We start from the raw sequence: 22,964 nt of genomic DNA, 5'->3' as shown, positions 1-22,964 counted from the left end.
AACTTTCACAAAACTCTGGCTCACTCAGAGAAGAAGCAAGGCCTGGCATAGAAATACCTTTGTCCTTTGCACACTCAGCGGGCTCCCAGGAAAAAGCTTTTTCTCCCTTTGTGGGCATAGGTGCAGTGGGCTCTGGTGGGTTCGGGTGGGCACTCTACTTTCCTTGTTTTGGACTGTGAGTCTGGCCTCTATGAATTTAGCCCCTGATTGATCCTGGGCCAAGGTCCTGGGCCAAGCTTTCTAAGTGGTCCCAGGCCAAGACCCTGAGCCGAGCTGAGTCAGCATTCTTCAAGACAGCCTGCAGGCTAAGCACATTGCTTCCCTTTCCAGTCCATAAAAACCCCAGAACGCGCCTCACAGGGGGCATCCCATTCGGAACCCTCTTTCTGCTGGCAGAGAGCTTTCTTCTTTTTCTTTTTCTTTCTTTCTTTCTTTCTTTTTTTTTTTTTTTTGAGACGGAGTCTCGCTCTGCCGCCCAGGCTGGAGTGCAGTGGCCAGATCTCGGCTCACTGCAAGCTCTGCCTCCTGGGTTCACGCCATTCTCCTGCCTCAGCCTCCCGAGTAGCTGGGACTACAGGCGCCCGCCACGTCGCCCCGCTAGTTTTTTGTATTTTTCAGTAGAGACGGGGTTTCACCGTGTTAGCCAGGATGGTCTCGATCTCCTGACCTCGTGATCCGCCCGTCTCGGCCTCCCAAAGTGCTGGGATTACAGGCTTGAGCCACTGTCTTCTTTTTCATCCAACCTCACCTTTGTGTCCATGCTCCTTAATCTTCTTGAAGGTAGGACGGAGAATCTGGGTATTATCTCAGACAAGAGGCTGTTACATGTTGGTGCATTGCTGAGACCTCAGCAGTATGTTCAAGTTGACGTTTTCTGGAAGAACAGCTAAGGGTATTCATAGAGAAAGAAATGACAGACTCAGAAATAGAAAACTGTGGGCTCAGATATTCATCTACCATAAAATTATATTAATGACCTTCCATTGCCAAGCGTAGTTAATTCTTTGGGATGACTATAACTCACCCCATGTATGAGAAAAACTTCCATTTGTTTCTGGACCTAGTTTGGATGTAATTTTAGAAAAATGACGAAGGACAAAAACAGCTGGATATCAGAGCAGAAAGCTTTATTAAGGAAAAGTGTACATTTTCTAATGCCGTCAAGGTTAAAGAAATCTAAAGTCCAGAATATACATGCAAGGAGAAAATTCTGCTTTCACAATCTGATCCATGAATCATAATTTCTGGCTCAGGGATTTAGAACTCTGAAATCTCAAGAACTTCTGGAAAACGGCCCTCTTATTGCCGCTCTCTGAAGAATCGATTCAGGGCTCTCTTTATGTCTTTATTCCTCAGGCTGTAGATGAAGGGGTTCAGCATGGGGGTGACCACAGTGTACATCACTGAGGCTGCAGCATTTGAGAGTGAGCTGTGGGTTGCAGCAGAACCAAGGTACACACCTAAGCCTGTACAATAAAATAAGGAGACAACTGAGAGGTGAGATGCACAGGTGGAAAGTGCTTTGTTCACCCCCTGAGCTGATGAGATTGAACATATGCAACAAAGTATCTTAAAGTAAGAGTAAAGGATTCCAGCGAGGCATCCCCACCCAGCAGCACACTTGTAAAATTCATCATCATGTCATTAATAAAGGTGTCGGAACAGGCAAGGTGAACGACCTGATTAAGTTCACAGAAAAAATGAGAGATTTCCAATTCTGTACAGAAGGACAGCAGCAATGCCATTAAGCTGTGTAACAGAGAATATAGGATGCTTACAATCCAGGGCACCAGAACCAGCAGTCCACAGAGCCAGGGGTTCATAATGACCGTGTAGTGCAGGGGGTGACAGATGGCCACAAACCGGTCATAGGCCATCACGGTCAGGAGTAAACTGTCCAACATTACAAAGAGTACAAAAAAGTACATCTGAGTGATGCAGCCTGTGTAGGTGATGACGTTGCTGTGTGTCTGGATGTTCATCAGCATCTTCGGGACAGTGGTAGAGACAGAACAGATGTCTGCAAAAGACAAGTTGGAAAGGAAGAAGTACATGGGGGTGTGGAGACGGGAGTCTGAGATTGTGGCCAGGATGATGAGCAGGTTCCCCAGCACAGTGACCAGGTACATGGACAGGAACAGCCCATAGAGCAAGGGCTGCAATTCTGGTTCCTCTGAAAGCCCCAGGAGAAGGAATTGTGAAATTTGTGTCTCATTCCCTGGTTTCATGTTGTTGATGTGACTTCCAAAAGAGAGAGAAAGAGAACATGACACAAGCATGCGTTACAAATATATCAGAAATGTTCTCTTTTATATTCTATAATCAAGAAGTTAATATCAGCTGGGTGCAGTGGCTCACACCTGTAATCCCAGCACCTGGGGAGGCCGAGGTGGGCAGATCACCTGAGATCAAGAGTTTAAGACCAGCCTAACCAACATGGCAAAACCCTGTCTCTACTAAAAAAAAAAAAAAAAAAAAAAAAAAAAATAGCAGGGCATGGTGGCATGCGCCTGTAATCCAGGCTACTTGGGAGGCTAAGGCATGAGAATTGCTTGAACCCAGGAGGTGGAGGTTGTAGTGAGCCGAGATCATGCTACTGCACTCCAGCCTGGGCAACAGAGTGAGACCCTGTCTTAAAAAATAAAATAAAATAAAATAAAATAAAATAAAATAAAATATAAGTAAATAAATAAAAAACTCCCTACAATTTAATGATGAATGAAAAATACAAGTATATTTTTAAAATGCTATACACTATGTAGATGGTGACACATCCTATGAAGAAGGAGGTTAGAGGAAGGTGTGGATGGGTGTTAGATTTTCCCGGGGTTCAGGCAAGACCAGCAGAGAAGGTGACAACTGAAGAGAGACCATAATGAAGACAGGGTGGGGGTCACTACGTTCCCTGCAGAAGTTTGTGCAACACAGAAGAAATGATCAATGAAAGACCCCGAGGAATGTGCTTCTTTCAGATATTTGAGGACTGCAAAGAAGACAGTGTGGCAGGGGAATGAGCAAGAGGCGAGGGCTGTCAGAGGACGTTGGGGAAGGAAGTGTCCTCATAGCTGCTGAAACTTGAAGACACAAGGAGTCCCTCTGTCCAGATATTGATGAATTTTCACTGTATTAATTTGGTTGCAAAGGTGTTTCATGAACTGCAATGCATGCTCATTCTGCTTACTGATATTTTCTTGAGATCTGGCCTTTATATGATGGGTTACCTTTTGAAATATAGAGCTCAGGTTCCCTATCGCTGAAACCTGTGCTCACCCTAAAGTCATGCAGCCACACACGTGCACACACAGAGAGAACGCATCCACACATGCAGCCATGGCTTCCTGGGGCCATGGTACTCCCTCACGCTTCTCATCCCACTCAGTATTAGAAAGGAATGGACACCAAGAAAGTTAATATCAAATTATCTTTCCCCTAGAGGAAACAGATAGGGTACCTAGAAGTTCCAGTATGGAAACTTCCTATACATATGGAACCTCGAGGTTCCATTTTGGGATGGCCTTTTCCTGCCTATATTTAAAGAATAAAAATCTACTTAATAAGCAGAGAGGTGGTTGGCTTGGTGGCTCATGCCTGTAATCCTAGTACTTTGGGAGGCCAAGGCAGGTGGATCCCCTGAGGTCAGGAGTTCGAGACCAACCTGGACAACATGGTGAAACCCCATCTACTAAAAATACAAAAATTGCCTGTAATCCCAGCACTTTGGGAGGCCGAGGCAGGTGGATCACGAGGTCAGGAGATCGAGAGCATCCTGGCTAACACGGTGAAACCCCGTCTCTACTAAAAATACAAAAAATTAGCCGGGCGAGGTGGCAGGAGCCTGTAGTCCCAGCTACTCGGGAGGCTGAGGCAGGAGAATGGCATGAACCCGGGAGGCGGAGCTTGCAGTGAGCAGAGATCGCACCACTGCACTCCAGCCTGGGCAACAGAGTGAGACTCCATCTCAAAAAAAAAAAAAAAAAAAATACAAAAATTAGCCAGGCGTGGTGGCGTGTTGCCTATAATCCCAGCTACCTGGGACCCTGAGGCAGGAAAATCGCTGGAACCCAGGTAGCGGGGGCTGCAGTGAGCTGAGATTGCGCCACTGCACTCTAGCCTGGATGACAAAGCGAGACTCTTGTCTCAAAAAAAGTAAAAATAAAAATAAAAGGAAAGAAAAAATAAAAACAAAACCAAAAGGCAGAGAGAGAAAATCAATTGGAACTGAAGGGAAAATAATCTAATAAGCTCACAGAGTCCCTGAGAGACCATAAAGAAGAAAAGCCTTCCTTAGTTTTGAAAACATTCCACCTCCTATTATATCCCTGAGGCCCAGCAAAAATCAGAAAAGGCAAAAGGAAATTTACCAAATATTAAACACGGTGATATCTTTTCTGTGTCAAGATACGGATAGATAGAGAACCCATATGGAAAAAAAAAATGAGCAAATGATAAAAATTAACTATTCAAAAAGGAAATTAAAAGGAACCTCCGAGCGAGATCATTTATTGTGGCGGGGTCTGTCCTGTGCATTGTACGATGTTTATCCGCTTCCCTGTTCTCTACTGACCCTCCCCAGGGTGACAGCCAAACCAGTCATTGCTCAATGTCCCCTAGGGGAAAAAATTACCTCTGAATGAGAACCAAATTTTAACATAAAAATCACAAAATATTTCCACACCTTTTATCAACTGAGAAAGGGCAAGGGAAAATTAGCTTTAAAAAAAAAAAACCTATAGTTAAATATAAAAAGCATATGTGTTATGCATAACATACTACTCAACCTTTGTGTAAACCTTTGTGTAAAGAGAAGGTTTATGAAAAACTAAAATCTTATCAGAAAAAGAATATAAGTGAGGATGCTATTAGGTTAAGAATAGTTATTTCATTTTATGGCTGCATAGTATTCCATAGTGTATGTCCTTTGCAGGGACATCGATAAAGCTGGAAACCATTATCCTTAGCAAACTAACACAGGAACAGAAAACAGAACACCACCCATTCTCACTTATCAGTGGGAGCTGAACAATGAGAACACACGGACACAGGGAGGGGAACAACACACACTGGGGTCAGCTAGGTGGTGCGACGGTGGGAGGGAGAGCATTAGGAAAAGTAGCTAATACATGCTGAGCTTGATACCTATGTGATGGGTTGATAGGTGCAGCAAACCATCATGGCACACGTTTACTACATAACAAACCTGCACATCCTGCACATGTACCCCAGAACTAAAATAAAAATTAATAAAGAATAGTTATTTCAAAACAGCTGTATGAAACAACATAGAAGGAAAATCTGAAAAAACCTTATAGAAAAATATGACAATAATAATTTACCGACATAAAAATGCACCACTCATTCATGCTGAAATCTCCTCTTCTTGGAAATTGAAGAATATAACAGAAAAATGCTTAAAATATGGGGAGGAAACGGTATCTAAGGTTATAATTTCATATTATATATACATATAAAGCTTCAAATGTTTAGGAGAGATAAAGGTGAGGTTTAATCGGATGATAAGGGGCCAGATTAGGACTCCAAATGGAAAGCATGTCCCATCTAACCCAAGGTACCATGTGCTGACGGACAGCAGCAGGGGAGAAATCTACAGCTTTGTGCATCTGCTCATTAGGCAGACTTCCTCCTGTTATTGCAGCCCTGAGCACATCATGTCCCTGTGAGACATTGCTATGCACGGAAGTTTTTTGTTTTTTTTGTTTTTTTTTCTTGCATTTTCTGTATCCAAGACACCAGATAAAAGAGAGGTGAATCCAGTCTTATGACTTCTTCACTATGGACCTGCTTGCCTTCCAGAAATGTAATCCATTAACACTGTATCCCAATTCTGGGGGAAGTTTTTCTCCACAGTCTAAACTGAGGAGCCTGTGTTTGATTAGATCCCTTGGATCTGCAGAGCATTGACTGTGATGGGAACACAGACATTGATATCTCCAGAGAATGACTCTTCCCCTCTTCAACAAGGGAGTGAACTGTGTTCTCTTGATAGAAAACCATGAGTTCTATATTGCTTGGCTGCATGATTCCTTTGGCAAAACAATGTAATTTTGCATACTCCCTCAACCATACATCTCTACATACACACAAAAAATTAAATGTTATTCAGTAAAGTTAGTAGAAAAAAAAAAAAAAAAACAACTTCCAATTCATTGTTTAAACGAATGCAATCAAAATAATTTTAAAAAACCTCAGAACCCAGAATATAAAAGCATAGAACTTGCACAATTTGCAATGGTGAAAATTGAAAGCTACTAAACCCTCAGATAGAGTATACTCAGTCTCAACAGAAAGCGAGGCTTAAAACCTAGATGACAGGTTGATACGTGCAGCAAACCACCATGGCACATATATACCTCTGTAACAAACCTGCACATGTATCCCAGAACTTAAAGTAAAATGAATAAATATATAAAAAAGAAAGTCATGGCAAGTAAAAACTCCTGAGTGCTCCCATTTTGACCTATCAAATAACATTTATTTTATTCAGGTGAATATTTAACAAGAGAGAGAAGATACTGTGAAATGTCTGTCTTGTGAACTACTGTTGCAAGGTATTATTTTTAAGCATCCCATTGTTCTAGATCTTTCTAATGAATACAGAAACATACCCAAATGCACTCATCTTAATTTTAAAAATAAGCCCCCAATTGATTGCACATCCACCCACACCTAATATTCTGCATTCTACTCTTCTACTTCTTTTTTGTTTGTTTGTTTGTTTGTTTGTTTGTTTGTTTTTGAGACAGAGTTTCTCTCTTGTGCCCATGGCACAATCTCAGCTAACTGCAAGCTCCGCCTCCTGGGTTTAAGCAATTCTCCTGCCTCAGCCTCCTAAGTAGCTGGGACTACAGGTGTGTGCCACCACACCTGGTCATTTTTGTATTTTTAGTAGAGGTGGGGTTTCACTGTGTTGGTCAGACTGGTCTCGAACTCGTGACCTCAGGTGATCTGCCCACCTCAGCCTCCCAAAGTGCTGGAATTACAGGTGTGAGCCACCATGTCTGGCCCCTTTCCTACTTCTTTAACTGAAACCTCCTAGGTTCTAACTTTACTGGAACCACCTTATGTCTTCCAATCCTTCTTCAGTCTCATCCAGTTGAACTTCCATATCCCTCAATTAATTGTCAACAACAATCCCTGCATTGCTGAGTCTTACAGACACGTTTTTAACATATTAAATAAACTAATTATAAGTAAGTCAACAAGGCAAACACACACACATGAATCTCTCACCTGGCTTGATACTAGGTGACCTCAGGTAAACATTCGTGGCTTCCATTCTCTTTGAACATTTCCTGCAATATTTTCTGGGGTCTCAGACTCACCTGTATGGGGTCTCAGAGATGAAGGTCTCTGTATGGAAGTTTAAATTCCTCCCTGGGTAGTTGATGATGGAGACTGAAGCTCTGTCTCCAGACAGACAGAAGGACAGAGTTAAGCATCAGCCCCATAGCCAGACTTAGGACTACAAAAGAATCAACCACATCCCATCCAGCCCAGGATTGTCTAATCCCAGGGACAACAGCAGATGAAATATTTACAGCTCCTAATATCTGCTAGCAAGATATATTTCCCTGTTGTTACTCTAAGCCTGGAGCCCCTGATTTCCCTGTGGAACACTGATGTGAAAAGAAAGAACAATTTCCTGCTGATTCTCTGTTCCCAAGAGAATCAAGTTAGAAGTCATGTGAATCCAGTCTTCATTACTCCTTCTCTTTGAACTCTGTGCTTTTCAGAGGTCTAAGTGCCATTGCACCTTTTCACAGCCCTCGATTAAAATGTTATCCAAAGTGTAAGACTGAGTACCTGGTCTTTACTAGGTCCCTTGGATATTCCAATCATTGACTTGTGTTTGGAACACAGCTGTTGACATCTTCAGACCATTGCTCTTTCCTCATCAAACGGGAGAAAACTGTGTTTATTTGTCATAAAGCCATGGGTATTTACTGTAGTCCTTGTTTTCCTGTTGCTTTTGCCAAAGCAATGAGGAGTTTCATGCTTGGAAACACACAAGCGTGAAAGCACAGCTTATGTGTCATTCAGGCTGATTCTCATCTACAACTCAGGATTCTCCTCCTCACTCAGGGGTTGTGTTTTTAAGACTGAGGCCCTCTTACCTTGCTAACTGTTGCACGAGGCTCACTCTTAGATCCTAGGGGCTTATATAGATTATATACATATATAATAATTATATAATAATACATGTTATATATAATATATTTTACCATATATTATGTAATATACAATATATGCAATATAATATATAATATAATATACAATATAATACATAATACGGTGAAACCCCGTCTCTACTAAAATAGAAAAAATTAGCCCGGCGCAGTGGCGGGCGCCTGTAGTCCCAGCTACTCGGGAGGCTGAGGCAGGAGAATGGCGTGAACCCGGGAGGCGGAGCTTGCAGTGAGCCGAGATTGCGCCACTGCACTCCAGCCTGGGCGACAGAGCGAGACTCCGTCTCAAAAAAAAAAAAATAAAATAAAAAATAAAATAATATATTATAATTTTATAATTATAACATATCATATATGTTATAATAATAATTACATAATATATGTTATATAATATATATTATACATATATAATATGTAATTACATAATATATGTTATATAATATATATTATTACATGATCTAATATGTTATATAATATATATTATATATTATATTATATATTATATGATATATGATATATTATATGATATATGATATAGTATATGATATATTATATATAATTATATATAATATATAATAAATATTATTATATATTAATATATTATTATATATAATTACATATAATATATAATAAATATTATTATATATTAATATATTATTATATATAATTACATATACTATATCATATATCATATAATATATTATATAATATATTAATATATATGGTGGATGGATAGAGAGATATCTAAATATACATGTTAGATATATATCTAAATATATAAATATTAGCTAGATAGATAATAGATAGAAATATATATATACCATCTGTCCATCTGTCTAATTATAGAGAGGGGTATAGGAATAGATAGTAATTAGATATAAATATATATTTATATATACACAGATAGATAGATGGATGGATGGATGGATGGATAGATAGATCTTCCATTGAGAAACTCTTTTTAAATTTTTTAAATTTCAACCTCTTTAGGGATACAAGTGGTTTTTGGTTACATGGATGAATACCATTGTGGTGAATTCAGAGATCTTAGTGCTTCCATCACCCAAATATTGTACACTGTACCCAATATATCAAATAGGTAATTTTCCATCTCACATCCCCCCCCCACTATCTCTGCTTCTGAGTTTCCAGTGTCCATTATACCACTCTGTGTTCCACAAAGGCAAAATACCCCGTAGCTTAGCCTCTTAGATCTTATGGGTTTAAATTCCTTAAATTCTAGACATATTGTGTTATGGACTGAATATTTGTCCCCCCCCCAAAAAAAATTCATGTGCTAAAATATAATTCCCAATGTGATGATATTTGGAGTTGGAGACTTTGGGAGGTAATTAGGTCAGGATGGCGGAGCCCCGTGATTCAATTAATGCTCCTAATAAAAGAGGCCAGGAAAGTAGCTGGCTGACTCCTTTTCTACCACGTGAGGATACAATGAGAAGTCAGCCATCAGCATCTCAGAACAGGACCCACCCCAGAACCCAATCATTTTGTCTCCATGGTCTTGGGCTTCAGGCCCCAGAACTGCGGCAAATCTGTCTCTTGTTGACAACCCATCCAGTTGATGGTATTTTGTTTTTCTATTTTTTTTTTTTTCGAGAAGAGTCTCGTTCTGTCACCCAGACTGGAATGCAATGATGCGATCTCGGCTCACCACAACCTCTGCCTCCTAGGTTCAAGCGATTCTCCTGCCTCAGCCTCCTGAACAGCTGGGATTACAGGTGTGCACCACCACGCCTGGCTAATCTTTGTGTTTTTTAGTAGAGATGGGGTTTCACCATGTTGGCCATGCTGGTCTTGAACTCCTGACCTCAAGTGATCCGCCTGCCTCAGCCTCCCAAAGTGCTGGGATTACAGGCATAAACCACCGCGCTCAGCCTATAGTATTTTATTATAGCAACCTGAGCTGACCAAGACATGGCATCTCTCACTACATGACACCTTACTACTTAAAGGCCAGCCCCAGAATCTCTCCCATGCTGTACATTTCTTCCTGGATAAAGATCCCACTGTATTTGAAGAGCCCTGCTAATTAGGTCAGGTCAAGCCAAGGTAAACTCCCTTTTGATTAATTCAAAGGGATTGAATAAATTGAGACCTCATTGAGCTCTTGGGGGATCTCTCAGAATTCAGCCTCTGACACCTTTCGGGACTTTGGTATTGTTGAGATTAGGACTAGCTGTGCCATTTGCATCAGGCATGAATTTCTAGTCACCTCCACCTTAATCTTTTATTATGCAGGTGGGTTATCCGCCTGAGTTGTGCCATGTTGCCCATTGCTTTACTGTACACATGGGAACCAAAAAAAAAAAAAAGAGAGAGAGAAGATGGAGCCTCCATGTCGGAGATGTCTGGCCCCTAGATAGCCCTTTTCTATTGGCACAGCTGCTGGCCTTCCCCTGTGCAAGCTTCCAGCTTGCTTATCTATGTTTGCAGCTCAATTTTTCAGGCTGCTCTTCCTTAGAAAAAGAATAATTTCTGGGCTGCTTTTTGTTACAAGGGAAGCTTTACCAAGGACTCTTTTACCCTCACTATGTGCCTAAATGATTTCTGTCTCCTGTGTCGGCTCCTGTGTCGGTACCAGATAAAGCAAGCCACTTGTCTACTTCCAAAGCCAAATGCCCCTGTCATGTGATACACTATCAAGAACCAAAGCAATGGGTGAAGACATACAATCCTACACAGAATGGTGGGAAGGGATGGATAACTATCCATGAAATAGAAAATAAACTCTACCTGGGGCAGAGACAGACAGCCAAGCATTTTATTCTTCCATTTATATCAAATGTTTTTGTATTACATGCTGTGGATTTGCCACATGGACGACGAACAGAGTTGGAGGAATAAATTTGATGCCACAAGAAAGATCAGCTTTAAGGATATCCCTGGCCAAGCGCAATGGCTCACAGCTGTAATCCAGCACTTGGAGAGGCTGAGGGCTGGGGATCACCTGAGGTCAGGAGTTCGAGACCAGCCTGGCCAACATGGCAAATCCCTGTCTTTGCTAAAAATACAACAAATTAGCCAGGCATGGTGGCGGGCACCTGTAATCCCAGCTACTTGGGAGGCTGAGGCAGGAGAATCGCTTGAACCTGGGAGGCGGAGGTCGCAGTGAGCCAAGATCGTGCCATTGCACTCCAGTCTAGGCGACAGAGTAAGACTGTCTCTCAAAAAAAAAAAAAAAAAAAAAAAAAAAAAAAAAAAAAATTCTTAGTATAACTGTTGGGAGCCTGTGTGAGGGGGTCAGAGATGATGCTCATGTGTCCATCACAACGTGGAATAATGGGTTCTCAAGCACTCTGCACCCTGCCTGGGACCCTGGAAGGAGATCCTCCTTCAAGATCATAACAAGCTTTTTCCCAGAAGCCCGGCAATGTTGGACTCACTTCTCTTCCCGAGAAATTTTTGCAGCATCACAATAAACTTAGTAAATGGGGAACCGAGACCTAGTCACAGTAGATGTTGTCCATAGAACATTCTATATGCGCCAGGCAACTTCCTATGCACTTTAAAATATTACTTACTTCTCACAGGTAAACTCCATAAAGAAAGTGGAATTTCACAAGCTGATAAATAAGAAACCATGGCCCAGCAGTTTTACTCTCTGTCCTGACAAAAGTGCCCAAGAGGCAAGTGGTGAACTTGTTAAGGCAAAAGCAGAGCTCTGAGACCAACATTTGACCACTTAAGTCAGATCTTAGGAGTGTAGCAGGATTCTTGGAGGAGAAAACCTCAAAATACTTACACCTGATGCTAATACTGGACCACAGCCTGGGTCCCCCAAAAATGGTCCACCGAATAGGATGGGTATCTGGGAGCTAATGATAAATGCAGAATCTCCAAATCCACTCTGGCCCTGCCAAATCACAATGTGTATTTCAACAGGGTTCCCAAGAGGTTAATATCAATACAGGAGCTAAAAAGAGATTATTTACGCAGCTAGTGAAGGTAAGAGAGTCCTCGGTAAGGCTTCCCTTTTAACAAAAAGCAGCCCCCTAATCGTGTCTTTTCTAAGAGCAGCCTGAAAACTTGAGCTGCAGACATAGACAAGTGGGAAGCTGGCACGGGTGAATGCCAGCAGCTGTGCCAATAGGAAAAGGCTACCTGGGGGCCAGGTATGTTCAACACGGAGACTCCATCTTCCCTTTTCTTTGTCAACCATGAGTACAGTAAAGGAACAGGCATCACGTTGCCAGTCAGGTAGAGATTATCTGCATAATAAAAGATTAGGGTGGGGCAGCCAGCTGCTTCCCAGGCTATGTAAATTGCACAGCTGATCTGACCAATCTCTCATCCCCTATGTAAATCAGACACCGCCTCCTCAAGCTCATCTATAAAACCCCGAGCATTTCACCAAGGAACTGGAAGACCCACTTAGAAGCCCCTCTCTCTCTGCAGGGGAGAGAGCTATTCTCTCTCTTTCGCCTATTAAACCTCCACTCTTAACCTCACTCTTTGTGCGTGAGAGTCTTTAACTTCCTTGGCATGAGACAGTGAACCTCGGGTATCACCCCAGACAAACGACAACGCTGCTTCAATATGCACGTGGAAGTTGAAGAAGTTCTGGTCTAAAATAGTGTTTTTCCAGCTCCCCTCCCCACTGTTGATATTTGTGTTGGATCATTCTCTGTGATGAGAGCTGTCCTGTGCATTGTAGCATGTTGAACAGTATCTCTGGCTTGAACCCACCAGGTACTGATAGAGCAGGAGCATCACCATCTTGAACGAGGCCCTCATTCTAAAGTTCACCTTAATCAAAAACCGCGTAAATCCAAAGGGCATCAGCCTAATGGTTAAGGTCAGCACAACCATAAACCACAAGTAACATTTCCGACCAGAAACATTCCAAACTCCTCCCCCAACACAGATATGCTAGCCTGGAGATAACCCCTCTCTGACTGGAAACATATTAGCCTCGAGATAACCCCCCTCCGGCCGGAAAGAAGTCAGCCCAAGATAACCTCCTCTCTGCCCAGAGACAACCCAGCCCCACCATAAAACTTCCCTACACAGAAACATTCCAAGCTTGTGATAAGCCCCTCACCCTAAAACCAATATATACTCTTAGCCTGTAAGAGGAACCACTCCTGATCGAAATTGGTCAGAAACCCCTCTCGGGTTTTTTTTTTCTAAAGTAAAACTGTCTTTAACTGTCAAGCCATATTTTGTGTTTCTTTCCTCTTTCTTTAACTCTTACAGGTACCAATAGCACCTTCTCAGTTGTAACAACAAAAATCTATCCAAACATTCCCAAGTGTCTCCTGGAGGCATAATCACCTCTGGTTGAGAACCACTGACTTAGAGCTTGAGAAATGGAAACATCTTGATTCCAATCAAAGCTCATTCCTTACTTCATCACTTTGGGCAGATCACATAACATTTCTGAACCCCATTTCTGCAAAGGTGAGTGAGTTCCTGGTAATAACATTGACCTCGTATAATGGATATATCTAGAAATAAATGAGGGAATCTTTATAAGATTCTAATGTCAGTTCATGGTGCCTAAGAAGACCTGAATACAGCTCTTATTACCAAATGTTTCTTAAATGAAGGAGAAAATGACAGTTCTTGATATGTGTTTCAGGTGTGAAATTCTTAAGTACTTTCTCAAAAGCATCAGAAATGAAATAATGTCTTTTGTAGCAACTTGGATGGAGCTGGAGGCCATTATTCCAAATGAAGTAACTCAGGAACAAAAAACCAAATATCATGTGTTCTCACCAAAGATACAATAATGCATAATAATCACAGTAGGAGATCAGTCAAGGTGGTAGGAAAAATTATAGGAAAAGAACGCAAACCTTCTTGGAAGGCCAGGGGTTTGCATAGCTTCAGAAGAGAGTTTGGCTGAAGGCAGCTGAATTCTCTAAGGATAGATAACAAGGAAATGTAAGGGAATTGATCTAGATAAGTTAGTTTACTTACGACTCAGAATCTGGCCTTTAATCATCAGCGCAGAGGTCTGCTCTCTCCAGGCAGGGGGCGACCGTGTTAGTTACCCACAAGTGTGTTGACTCAAGGCCTTTGTCATTAAATCTATACTAAATAAATCCCCGCAGCACCAGCTTGTGAGGGCTGTGGCTGCTACAACTCTTTAGGACACCCTGTTCCATGTCAGTGTGCCTGATCCCCTAGCCTGTTCTCTCTACGTTATGAGGATGCAAAGGCATAAGAATGATATAATGGACTTTGGGGCTTCATGGGGAGGTGGGTTGGAGGGAAGCAAGAGACAAAAGCTGTATATTAGGTACAGTGTACACTGCTTGGTTGATGGGTGCACCAAAATCTCAGAAATCATCACTAAAGAACTTATCCATGTGGCCGGGCATGGTCGCTCACACCTGTAATCCCAGCACTTTGGGAGGCCAAGGCGGGTGGATCACCTGAGGTCAGGAGTTCGAGACCAGTCTGGCCAAAATGGTGCAACCTTGTCTCTACTAAAAATACAAAAATTAGTCAACTGTGGTGGCGTGCACCTGTAGTCCCAGCTACGTGGAAGACTGAGGCAGGAGAATTGCTTGAACCTGGGAGGCAAATATTTCAGTGATCTGAGATCACACCACTGTACTCCAGTCTGGGTGACAAAGTGAGACTTTGTCTCAATAAATAAATAAATAAAAAGTGGAATTTTGATATGTGGCCAAAGTTATCAGCTTAAAATAGCTTGTTATAACAAAGAGGTTTTGAGGGTTTTTTTCTTTCTTTAAATTATTTTATTTTATTTTATTTCTTTGGTTTTGAGACAGACTCACTCTCTGTGACCCAGGTGGAGTACAGTGATGCAATCTCAACTCACTGCAACCTCCTCCTCCTGGGATCAAATAATTTCTATTAACATCCTCATTTAAAATTCAGCCTCCCCCTCAGCCTCTTGAGTAGCTGGGGCCACAGATGCATGCCACCATGCCCTGCTAATTGTGTGTTTGTGTGTATTTTTTTGTAGAGATAGGGTTTCACCATGTTGCCCAGGCTGGTCTCAAACTCCTGGGCTCAAGCAATCCACCAGCCTTAGCCTCCCAAAGTGCTGGGATACTTGAGGGGATGGATACCCCATTATTCCTGATGTGATTTGCCCAGTCTGACCCACAGACCCTGACTGAGCGACAGATGAACGAATGCTCTCAGACACAATATCTAGTGAAAGAGCAGGCTAGGGGATCAGGCACACTGACACGGAACAGGGTGTCCTAAAGAGTTGTAGCAGCCACAGCCCTCACAAGCTGGTGCTGCGGGGATTTATTTAGTATAGATTTAATGACAAAGGCCTTGAGTCAACACACTTGTGGGTAACTAACATGGTCGCCCCCTGCCTGGAGAGAGCAGACCTCTGCGCTGATGATTAAAGGTCAGATTCTGAGTCGTAAGTAAACTAACTAATCTAGATCAATTCCCTTACATTTCCTTGTTACCTATCCTTAGAGAATTCAGCTACCTTCAGCCAAACTCTCTTCTGAAGCTATGCAAACCCCTGGCCTTCCAAGAAGGTTTGCGTTCTTTTCCTATAATTTTTCCTACCACCTTGACTGATCACCTACAGTGATTATTATGCATTGCACGCCTATATCAAAATATTTCATGTACCCCAGAAATATATACACCTTTTATGTACCTACAAAAATTAACAATTAAAAAAATTAAAAGAGAAATGTAAAAATATCTTCATTTTTAAATTGGGATGCAACAAAAGTCATTTTAAGAGGGAAGTTTACAGTAATAAATGACTTCATCAAAAAAGGAAAAGAATAGACAACCTGACTTTATACCTTAAGGAACTAGAAAATCTAAGACCAAAGTGAGCAAAAGAAAGGAAATAATAAAGATTAAAGCTGAAGTAACTAAAATAGAGACTAAAACAAAACAGAAAATATCAACAATACTAAGAGTTGGATTTTTGAAAATATAAACAAAATTAACAAACTTTAGCAAGAATTTTACATTAAGAAAAAGAGAAAACTCAAAAAATCAGAAATGGAAAAGCTGCAAAATACAAAACCAGTGCAACACACAAAAACCAGTGGTATTTTCATAAACTAATACTAAACAATCTGAAAAAAAAATCAAGAAAATGACCCCATTTACCATACCTATCATATGTGGCAACATAAGTGACACTAGAGGTCATTATGTTAAATAATACAACACAGAAAGAAAATATCACATGATCTCTCGTATGTGGCGGCTGAAAAAGTGGATCTCATAGAGGTAGAGAGGGCAGCTGTTAAAAAAGTAAATAAATAAAATATCTAGGATAAATTTGACCAAAGAGGTAAAAGATCTCTACAGTGAAAACTGTAAAACATTGATGAAAGAAATTGAAGAAGTTACACATAAATGGAAAGTTATCCCATGTTCATGGAATCAAAAAATTAATACTGTTAAAATGTCCATAATACCCAAAGCTATCTAAGAACACAGTACAATCCCTGTGAAAATACCAGACATTCTTTACAGAAATAGAAAAAATTAAATTGATATAGAACCACAAACATCCTGAATATTAAAGCAATCTTGAGCAAAAAAGAACAAAGCTGGATACATTGCACTAATTGACTTCAAAATATATTATAAAGCTAAAGTACCTAAAACAATATGGTATTAACATAAAAACACACATAGACCAATGGAACAGAGTAGAAAATCCAGAAATATGTTCACGTACTTACAATCAACTGATTTTTAACAAACATGCCAAGGACACGTGTTGAGGAAAGGACAGTCTCTTCAATAAATGGTGCTTGGAAAGATCAGAATCCACAGGGAAAAGAATGAAACTGACCACTGTCTCCCACTATATACAAAAATCAACTTAAAATAGAATAAAGAGTTAAATTGAAGACTCAAAACTGTGAAACTAAGACAAGAAAAGACAAGAAAAATGCTACTTGGTATTGGTTTAAGTAAAGACTTTTTTGATAAGACTTCAAAAACACAGATAACAGAAGCAAAAATAAACAAATGGGGTTACATAAAACTAAAAAGCTTCTGTGCAGCAAAGGAAAGAGTCAACAAGTTGAAGATAACAGTCTAATAAATGGAAGAAAACATTTCCAAACTATATATCTAACAAAGGGATAATGTTCAAAGTACATAAGAAGCATAACTCAGTATCAAGAAAAAAAAGATTTAAAAATAAGTCATAGAACTGAAGTGACATTTCTCAAAAGAAGACACACAAATGGTCAAGAGGCACAGAAAAAATGCCCAATATCACCAATCATCAGGGAAATGCAAATCAAAGCCACAATGAGATACAACCTCATCTCAGTTAGAATGGCTATTATCCAAAAGACAAGAAATAAAAAATGCGAAAAACAATGTGGAGAGTGGGGAACTCCTGTATATTGTTGATGGAATGAATATTACCACAACTATTATGGGAAACAGTATGGAGGTTCCTCAAAGCATTAAAAATAGACCTATCATATGATCCAGCAATTCTACTATTGGTATATATACAAACGAATTGAAAACCGTGTGTTGAAGAGAGATCTACATCTCATGTTTATTGCTATTGTTAATTAAAGTATAAAATCAATGTAAGTGTCCATCAACAAGATGAATGGATTTTGAAATGTGGTATATCTTCACAGTTGAATACTATTTAGCCATAAACAAGAAGGAAAGCTGTGATTTCCAACAACATGGACAAGCCTGGAGGACATTATGTTACATGAAATATGCTAGGCACAGAAAGACAAATATCACATGACCTCACTCATGTGGAATCAAAAAATGTTGATCTCATAGAATTACTGAGTAAAACGATGGTTACCAAGATGGGACAATTGCCGGAAGAGGGATCGGGAGATGTTTGTCAAAGGATACACAATTGCAGTTACGATATATAAATTCAAGATGTTTATTGTACAGCATGGTGACTGTGACGACTGATGATATTTTACTACATTCCTGACAAATGCTAAGAGAATGGCTGTTAAGTGTTCTTAACACAAAAATGATAAAAATGTGAAATAATGCATGTATTAATTTGCTAGATGTAACCGTTCCACAAGGTATATACATATACTTCAAACCATCATGTTGTACACAATAAATACATACTATTATATCTGTGAATTTAAATCAATTTTGAAAAATTTGTAAGATATTCTTTCCAAGGTGCTAATCTCAGGGAAGCTGGTATAGAAAGGTCTAAAGATATGTCTTGCAATTACCAAAGGTTTGATAAATGAAGGATTAAGTGACAGCTCTTCATCTGTGTGATAAGTATGACATTTCTAATTGTTTGCTAAAGAATCATGAAGCCAAGGAATGTTGTACCCACGGTTTTATATTAAGAGAACACAGTCCAGACTCTTGCTATAGAGAATAGTAAATTCCTGAAGACATCAAGGACTTTGCTCCCAAACCAAGTCAATGTGTTTGATATCCAAGGTACCTAGTTGAGACAAGTTCCTCAATTTAGACTTTAGAAAAACTTTTCCTCAGGGTTTTGATAACCTCTTAAGAGGTTAGGTCTCTAGAAGTCAAGAAAGTCCACGGAGAGAAAGTAATCAAGACTGGATTCACTTCCAACTTAATCTGGTGTCTTGGAAACAGAGGATGCAAAAAAAAAAAAAAAAAAAATTTCAGTGCCGAGCAATGTCCCACAGGGACATGGTGTGCTCAGGGGCAGAATAACAAGAGAAAATGTGCCTCATGATCAGTTATATGAAGCTGTAAATATCTCTTGTCCTGTTGGCTTTCAGGATATGCAACCTTGGGCTGGATGGGACACTGTTCTTTCTTTTGCAGTCCTAAATCTGGCTCAGGTACCGATGCTTCACCTTTTCCTGATTTCTTGTCTGGGATAGGGTTTCAGTCTCCAACATCACCCAGCTAGGAAGGAAGTCATACTTTCATGTAGACACCTTCCTTTCAGGAAACCCATCAAGATGAGTCTGAGAACACAGTAAGTACTGTAGAAAAGGATCAGGAAGGCTGGGCACGGTGGCTCAGCCCTATAATCCCAGCACTTTGGGAGGCCAAGGTGGGTGGATCTTGAGGTCAGGAGTTCAAGATCAGCCTGGCCAGTATAGTGAAACCCCATCTCTACTAAAAAATACAAAAATTAACCAGGCATGGTGGCGCATGCCTGTAGTCCCAGCTACTTGGGAGGCTGAGGCAGGAGAATCACTTGAACTTGGGAGGTGGGGGTTGCAGTGAGCCAAGATCATGCCACAGCACTCCAGCCTGGGCAATAGAGTGAATCTCCATCTCGGGAAAAACAAAACAAAACAAAACACAACAAAAAAACTTGCCTGGTATCCATTCCTTTATAATACTATGGCTGTTGTTAAGAGGAACATAGCAATAACAAATCCAGAAAGCCACAGCATGTGTGTATATGTGTTCTGTGCCTGTGTGTTTGTGTGTCTCTGTGTGTGTATGTGTGTCTGTGTCTGTGTGTATGCTCCTTTACGGTGGGAAGAGATTTCAGAGATAGGGAACCTGGGCTTTATATTGCAAAAGGCACCTTATTATATAAAGGCCAGAACTCAAGTCCACAGCAGAAAACAAAGAGGATACACACATGGTAATTCATGGTGGAATACCATTGCATCGAAATTAATAAAGTGCAAATACAAAAATAGCTGGACAGCAGGACCCCTTGTGTCTTCAAGTTTGAGCAACTACGAGGCCACCTCGTTCCTCAACATCCTCTGACAACATCTCTCATCCCTCTTCTCCTGCTCATTCCCCTGCCACGTTGGCTTCCTCACTGGCCTTGAACATCTGCCAGAAGCACATTCCTCAGGGTTCTCATTGATCCTTCCTTCTGCCCCGCACACACTTCTGCAAGGAACATGGTGACTCTGGCTCTGTCTTCATTATAGTCTTTGTTGAATTGTCACCTCACCTGCTGGTCTTAGCTGAACACCTAGTAAAAAAAAAATAGTAATAAAACTCCATCTACACTTTCCTTCTTACCTCATTCTTCCCCTTTTTGCTATTCATCACCATCTGACATAGTGTATGACATCTGTATTTACTTGTATTCTTGCTCTGTCTTTAGTTTGAAGGGACTTTTGATCTATAGCACCACACACTCATTTTCTAGGCAGTGCCTGGAACATATCAAAATTCACTTTTTATCTCTCAAATGCGTAAAAGGTCTTCTCATTAAAACTGTGGAATACTTGCTCTCTGACAAAGACTGAAGATGGAGCAGGTATTCCTAATTAGAGATAGCCAGATGATCCCCTAATAGAGATCAGACTCATGAACAAAATATAGAAATTAACCTCTAGTAGAAGAGAGGTTACCAGAGGCTGATGATGCTGAAAGGGGGGGGTTGGGGAAATGTTGATCAAAGGATACAAAACCACAGTTACATTAAGAATTAAGTTCAGGCCAGTCGCGGTGGCTCACGCCTGTAATTCCAGCACTTTGGGAGGCCGAGGCGGGTGGATCACAAGGTCAGGAGATGGAGACCATCCTGGCCAACATGGTGAAACCCCATCTCCACTAAAAATACAAAAATTAGCTGGGTGTGGTGGCGTGTGCCTGTAATCCCACCTACTCTGGAGGCTGAGGCAGGAGAATGGCTTGAACCTGGGAGGTGGAGATTGCAGTGAACTGAGATTGCACCACTGCACTCCAGACTGGGCAACAGAGTAAGACTTGAGCTCAAAAAAAAAAAAAAAAAAAAAAAAGAATTAAATTCAAGAGATCTATTGTACAGCATGGTGACTATTTTGCTATTGGTGATTTATTGTATTTTCAAAGAATGCTGAGGAAGTGGACGTTAAGAGCTCTTACCACAGAAATGATCACGATGTGATGTGATGCAAATGTTAATGGTCTTGATTTAGCCATCCCACAATGTACATGCACTTCAAACTATCAGGTCATACACAAGGCATACAATTTTATCTGTCAATGTAAAAACACACTTTCAAAAATAGAAATTAACTTCTTGACTAGAATACAAATGATAGCATTTCTGATAGACTTGTTTTACATGTTTATTTCATGTTCTCTTTCTCCTTTTGCTGGTAGTCACATTAATTGCTTGGAAACGATGAATGATACACAAATTTCAGAGTTTCTTCTTCTGGGACTTTCAGAGGAACCAGAATTGCAGCCCTTCCTCTTTGGGCTGTTCCTGTCTATGTACCTGGTCACTGTGCTTGGGAACCTGCTCATCATCCTGGTCACAATCTCAGACTCTCACCTCCACACCCCCATGTACTTCTTCCTCTCCAACCTGTCCTTCATAGACATCTGTTTTGTGTCTACCACTGTCCCGAAGATGCTGGTGAACATCCAGACACAGAGCAGAGTCATCACCTATGCAGGCTGCATCACCCAGATGTGCTTTTTCCTATTCTTTGCAGGACTGGATATCTTTATGCTGACCGTGATGGCCTTTGACCGGTTTGTGGCCATCTGTCACCCCCTGCACTACACGGTCACCATGAACCCCAGGCTCTGTGGGCTGCTGGTTCTGGTGTCCTGGATCATGAGTGCCCTGAATTCCTCGTTACAAAGCTTAATAGTGCTGCGGCTTTCCTTCTGCACAGACTTGGAAATTCCCCACTTTTTCTGTGAACTTAATCAGGTGGTCCACCTTGCCTGTTCTGACACCTTTCTTAATGACATGGGGATGTATTTGGCATCTGCGCTGCTGGGCGGTGGTCCTCTCTCTGGGATCCTTTATTCTTATTCTAAGATCATTTCCTCCATACGTGGAATCTCATCAGCTCAGGGGAAGTACAAGGCATTTTCCACCTGTGCATCTCACCTCTCAGTTGTCTCCTTATTTTATGGTACGCTCCTAGGAGTGTACTTTAGTTCTGCTGCAACCCGTAACTCACACTCAAGTGCTGCAGCCTCAGTGATGTACACGGTGGTTACCCCCATGCTGAACCCCTTCATCTACAGTCTGAGAAATAAGGACATAAAGAGGGCTCTGGTGAGATTCCTCTGGAGGAAAACTATAAAAGGATCAATTTTCCTTCAGCTAAAGAAGTGCCCATAAGAGCAGGACTCAAAGCCTCAGAGCTTTGAAATCTGTTTAGAATATGGACATTGAAATTGTTCCTTCTACTTACCTCCTGGATTATCCGTGACTTTGATTACACCTTCCTTATACAATGTTAGTGACTCACTTCATCAAGCTTTTTGCTCTGTCTGCTATCTAGACAGTTCTGCTTTTTGTCTTTTTTTGTATTTTCACCTGTTGATACAAACTACGGGTCAGAAATACATGGAATCTGGGGCCAGGTATGGTGGCTCATGCCTGGCATCCCAGTGCTTTGGGAGGCCGACGGGGGCAGATCACCTGAGGTCAGGAGTTCGATACCAGCCTGGGCAACATGGTGAAATACCATCTCTACTAAAAATACAGAAATTAGCTAAACATGGTGGCAGGTGCCTGTAATCCCAGCGACTTGGGAGGTTGAGGTGGGAACCGGGGAGGCGGAGTTTGCAGTGAGCTGAAATCCCACCACTGTACTCCAGCCTGGGTGACAGAGTGAGACTCTGTCTCAAAAATTAATTAATTAATTAATTAATTAATTAAAATAAAAATACATGGAATCCCATTCATTTCATGGAGCAACATGGATTTCTTAAGAATAATTTCTTCTCAAATGACACATACTAAATAATTTTTCTTTTCTTTTGAAAAATGTTATATGTTGTACTTCTTCAATGGGGGAAGAAGACTACACTTGGAAATGAAAGTCATTTGTGTAACTCTATAGTAGAAGAAAATACTTTTTCAATTTGGTGTTC

The 22,964-nt window shown here is 40.9% G+C and overlaps 2 protein-coding genes across 2 annotated transcripts; one reads left to right on the top strand and one right to left on the bottom strand.

Moving 5' to 3' along the window:
* Nucleotides 1–1,162: 1,162 nt before the first annotated feature.
* Nucleotides 1,163–2,291, bottom strand: LOC103234056 (olfactory receptor 7A17-like). Its single transcript, XM_007995555.3, is given in 2 exon segments — nucleotides 1,163–1,601; nucleotides 1,604–2,291. Coding segments are annotated over 2 exon segments (978 nt in total). The 5' UTR covers nucleotides 2,280–2,291; the 3' UTR covers nucleotides 1,163–1,299.
* Nucleotides 2,292–21,222: 18,931 nt separating this feature from the next.
* On the top strand, nucleotides 21,223–22,206 carry LOC103234054 (olfactory receptor 7A17-like). The gene has a single exon (XM_007995554.3). The coding sequence runs from the start codon at nucleotides 21,247–21,249 to the stop codon at nucleotides 22,204–22,206; it is 960 nt and encodes a 319-aa protein (XP_007993745.2). The 5' UTR covers nucleotides 21,223–21,246.
* The last annotated feature ends 758 nt before the right edge of the window (nucleotides 22,207–22,964 follow it).

This window comes from Chlorocebus sabaeus, chromosome 6 (genome assembly GCF_047675955.1).
Source record: "Chlorocebus sabaeus isolate Y175 chromosome 6, mChlSab1.0.hap1, whole genome shotgun sequence".
Classification (NCBI taxonomy): Eukaryota; Metazoa; Chordata; class Mammalia; order Primates; family Cercopithecidae; genus Chlorocebus; species Chlorocebus sabaeus.
This window is presented reverse-complemented; position numbering and strand designations above follow the sequence as displayed.

What these genes read in the sequence shown, in the direction of transcription:
- LOC103234054 (XM_007995554.3), top strand. Translation starts at nt 21,247, where the DNA reads ATGAATGATACACAAATTTCAGAGTTTCTTCTTCTGGGACTTTCAGAG.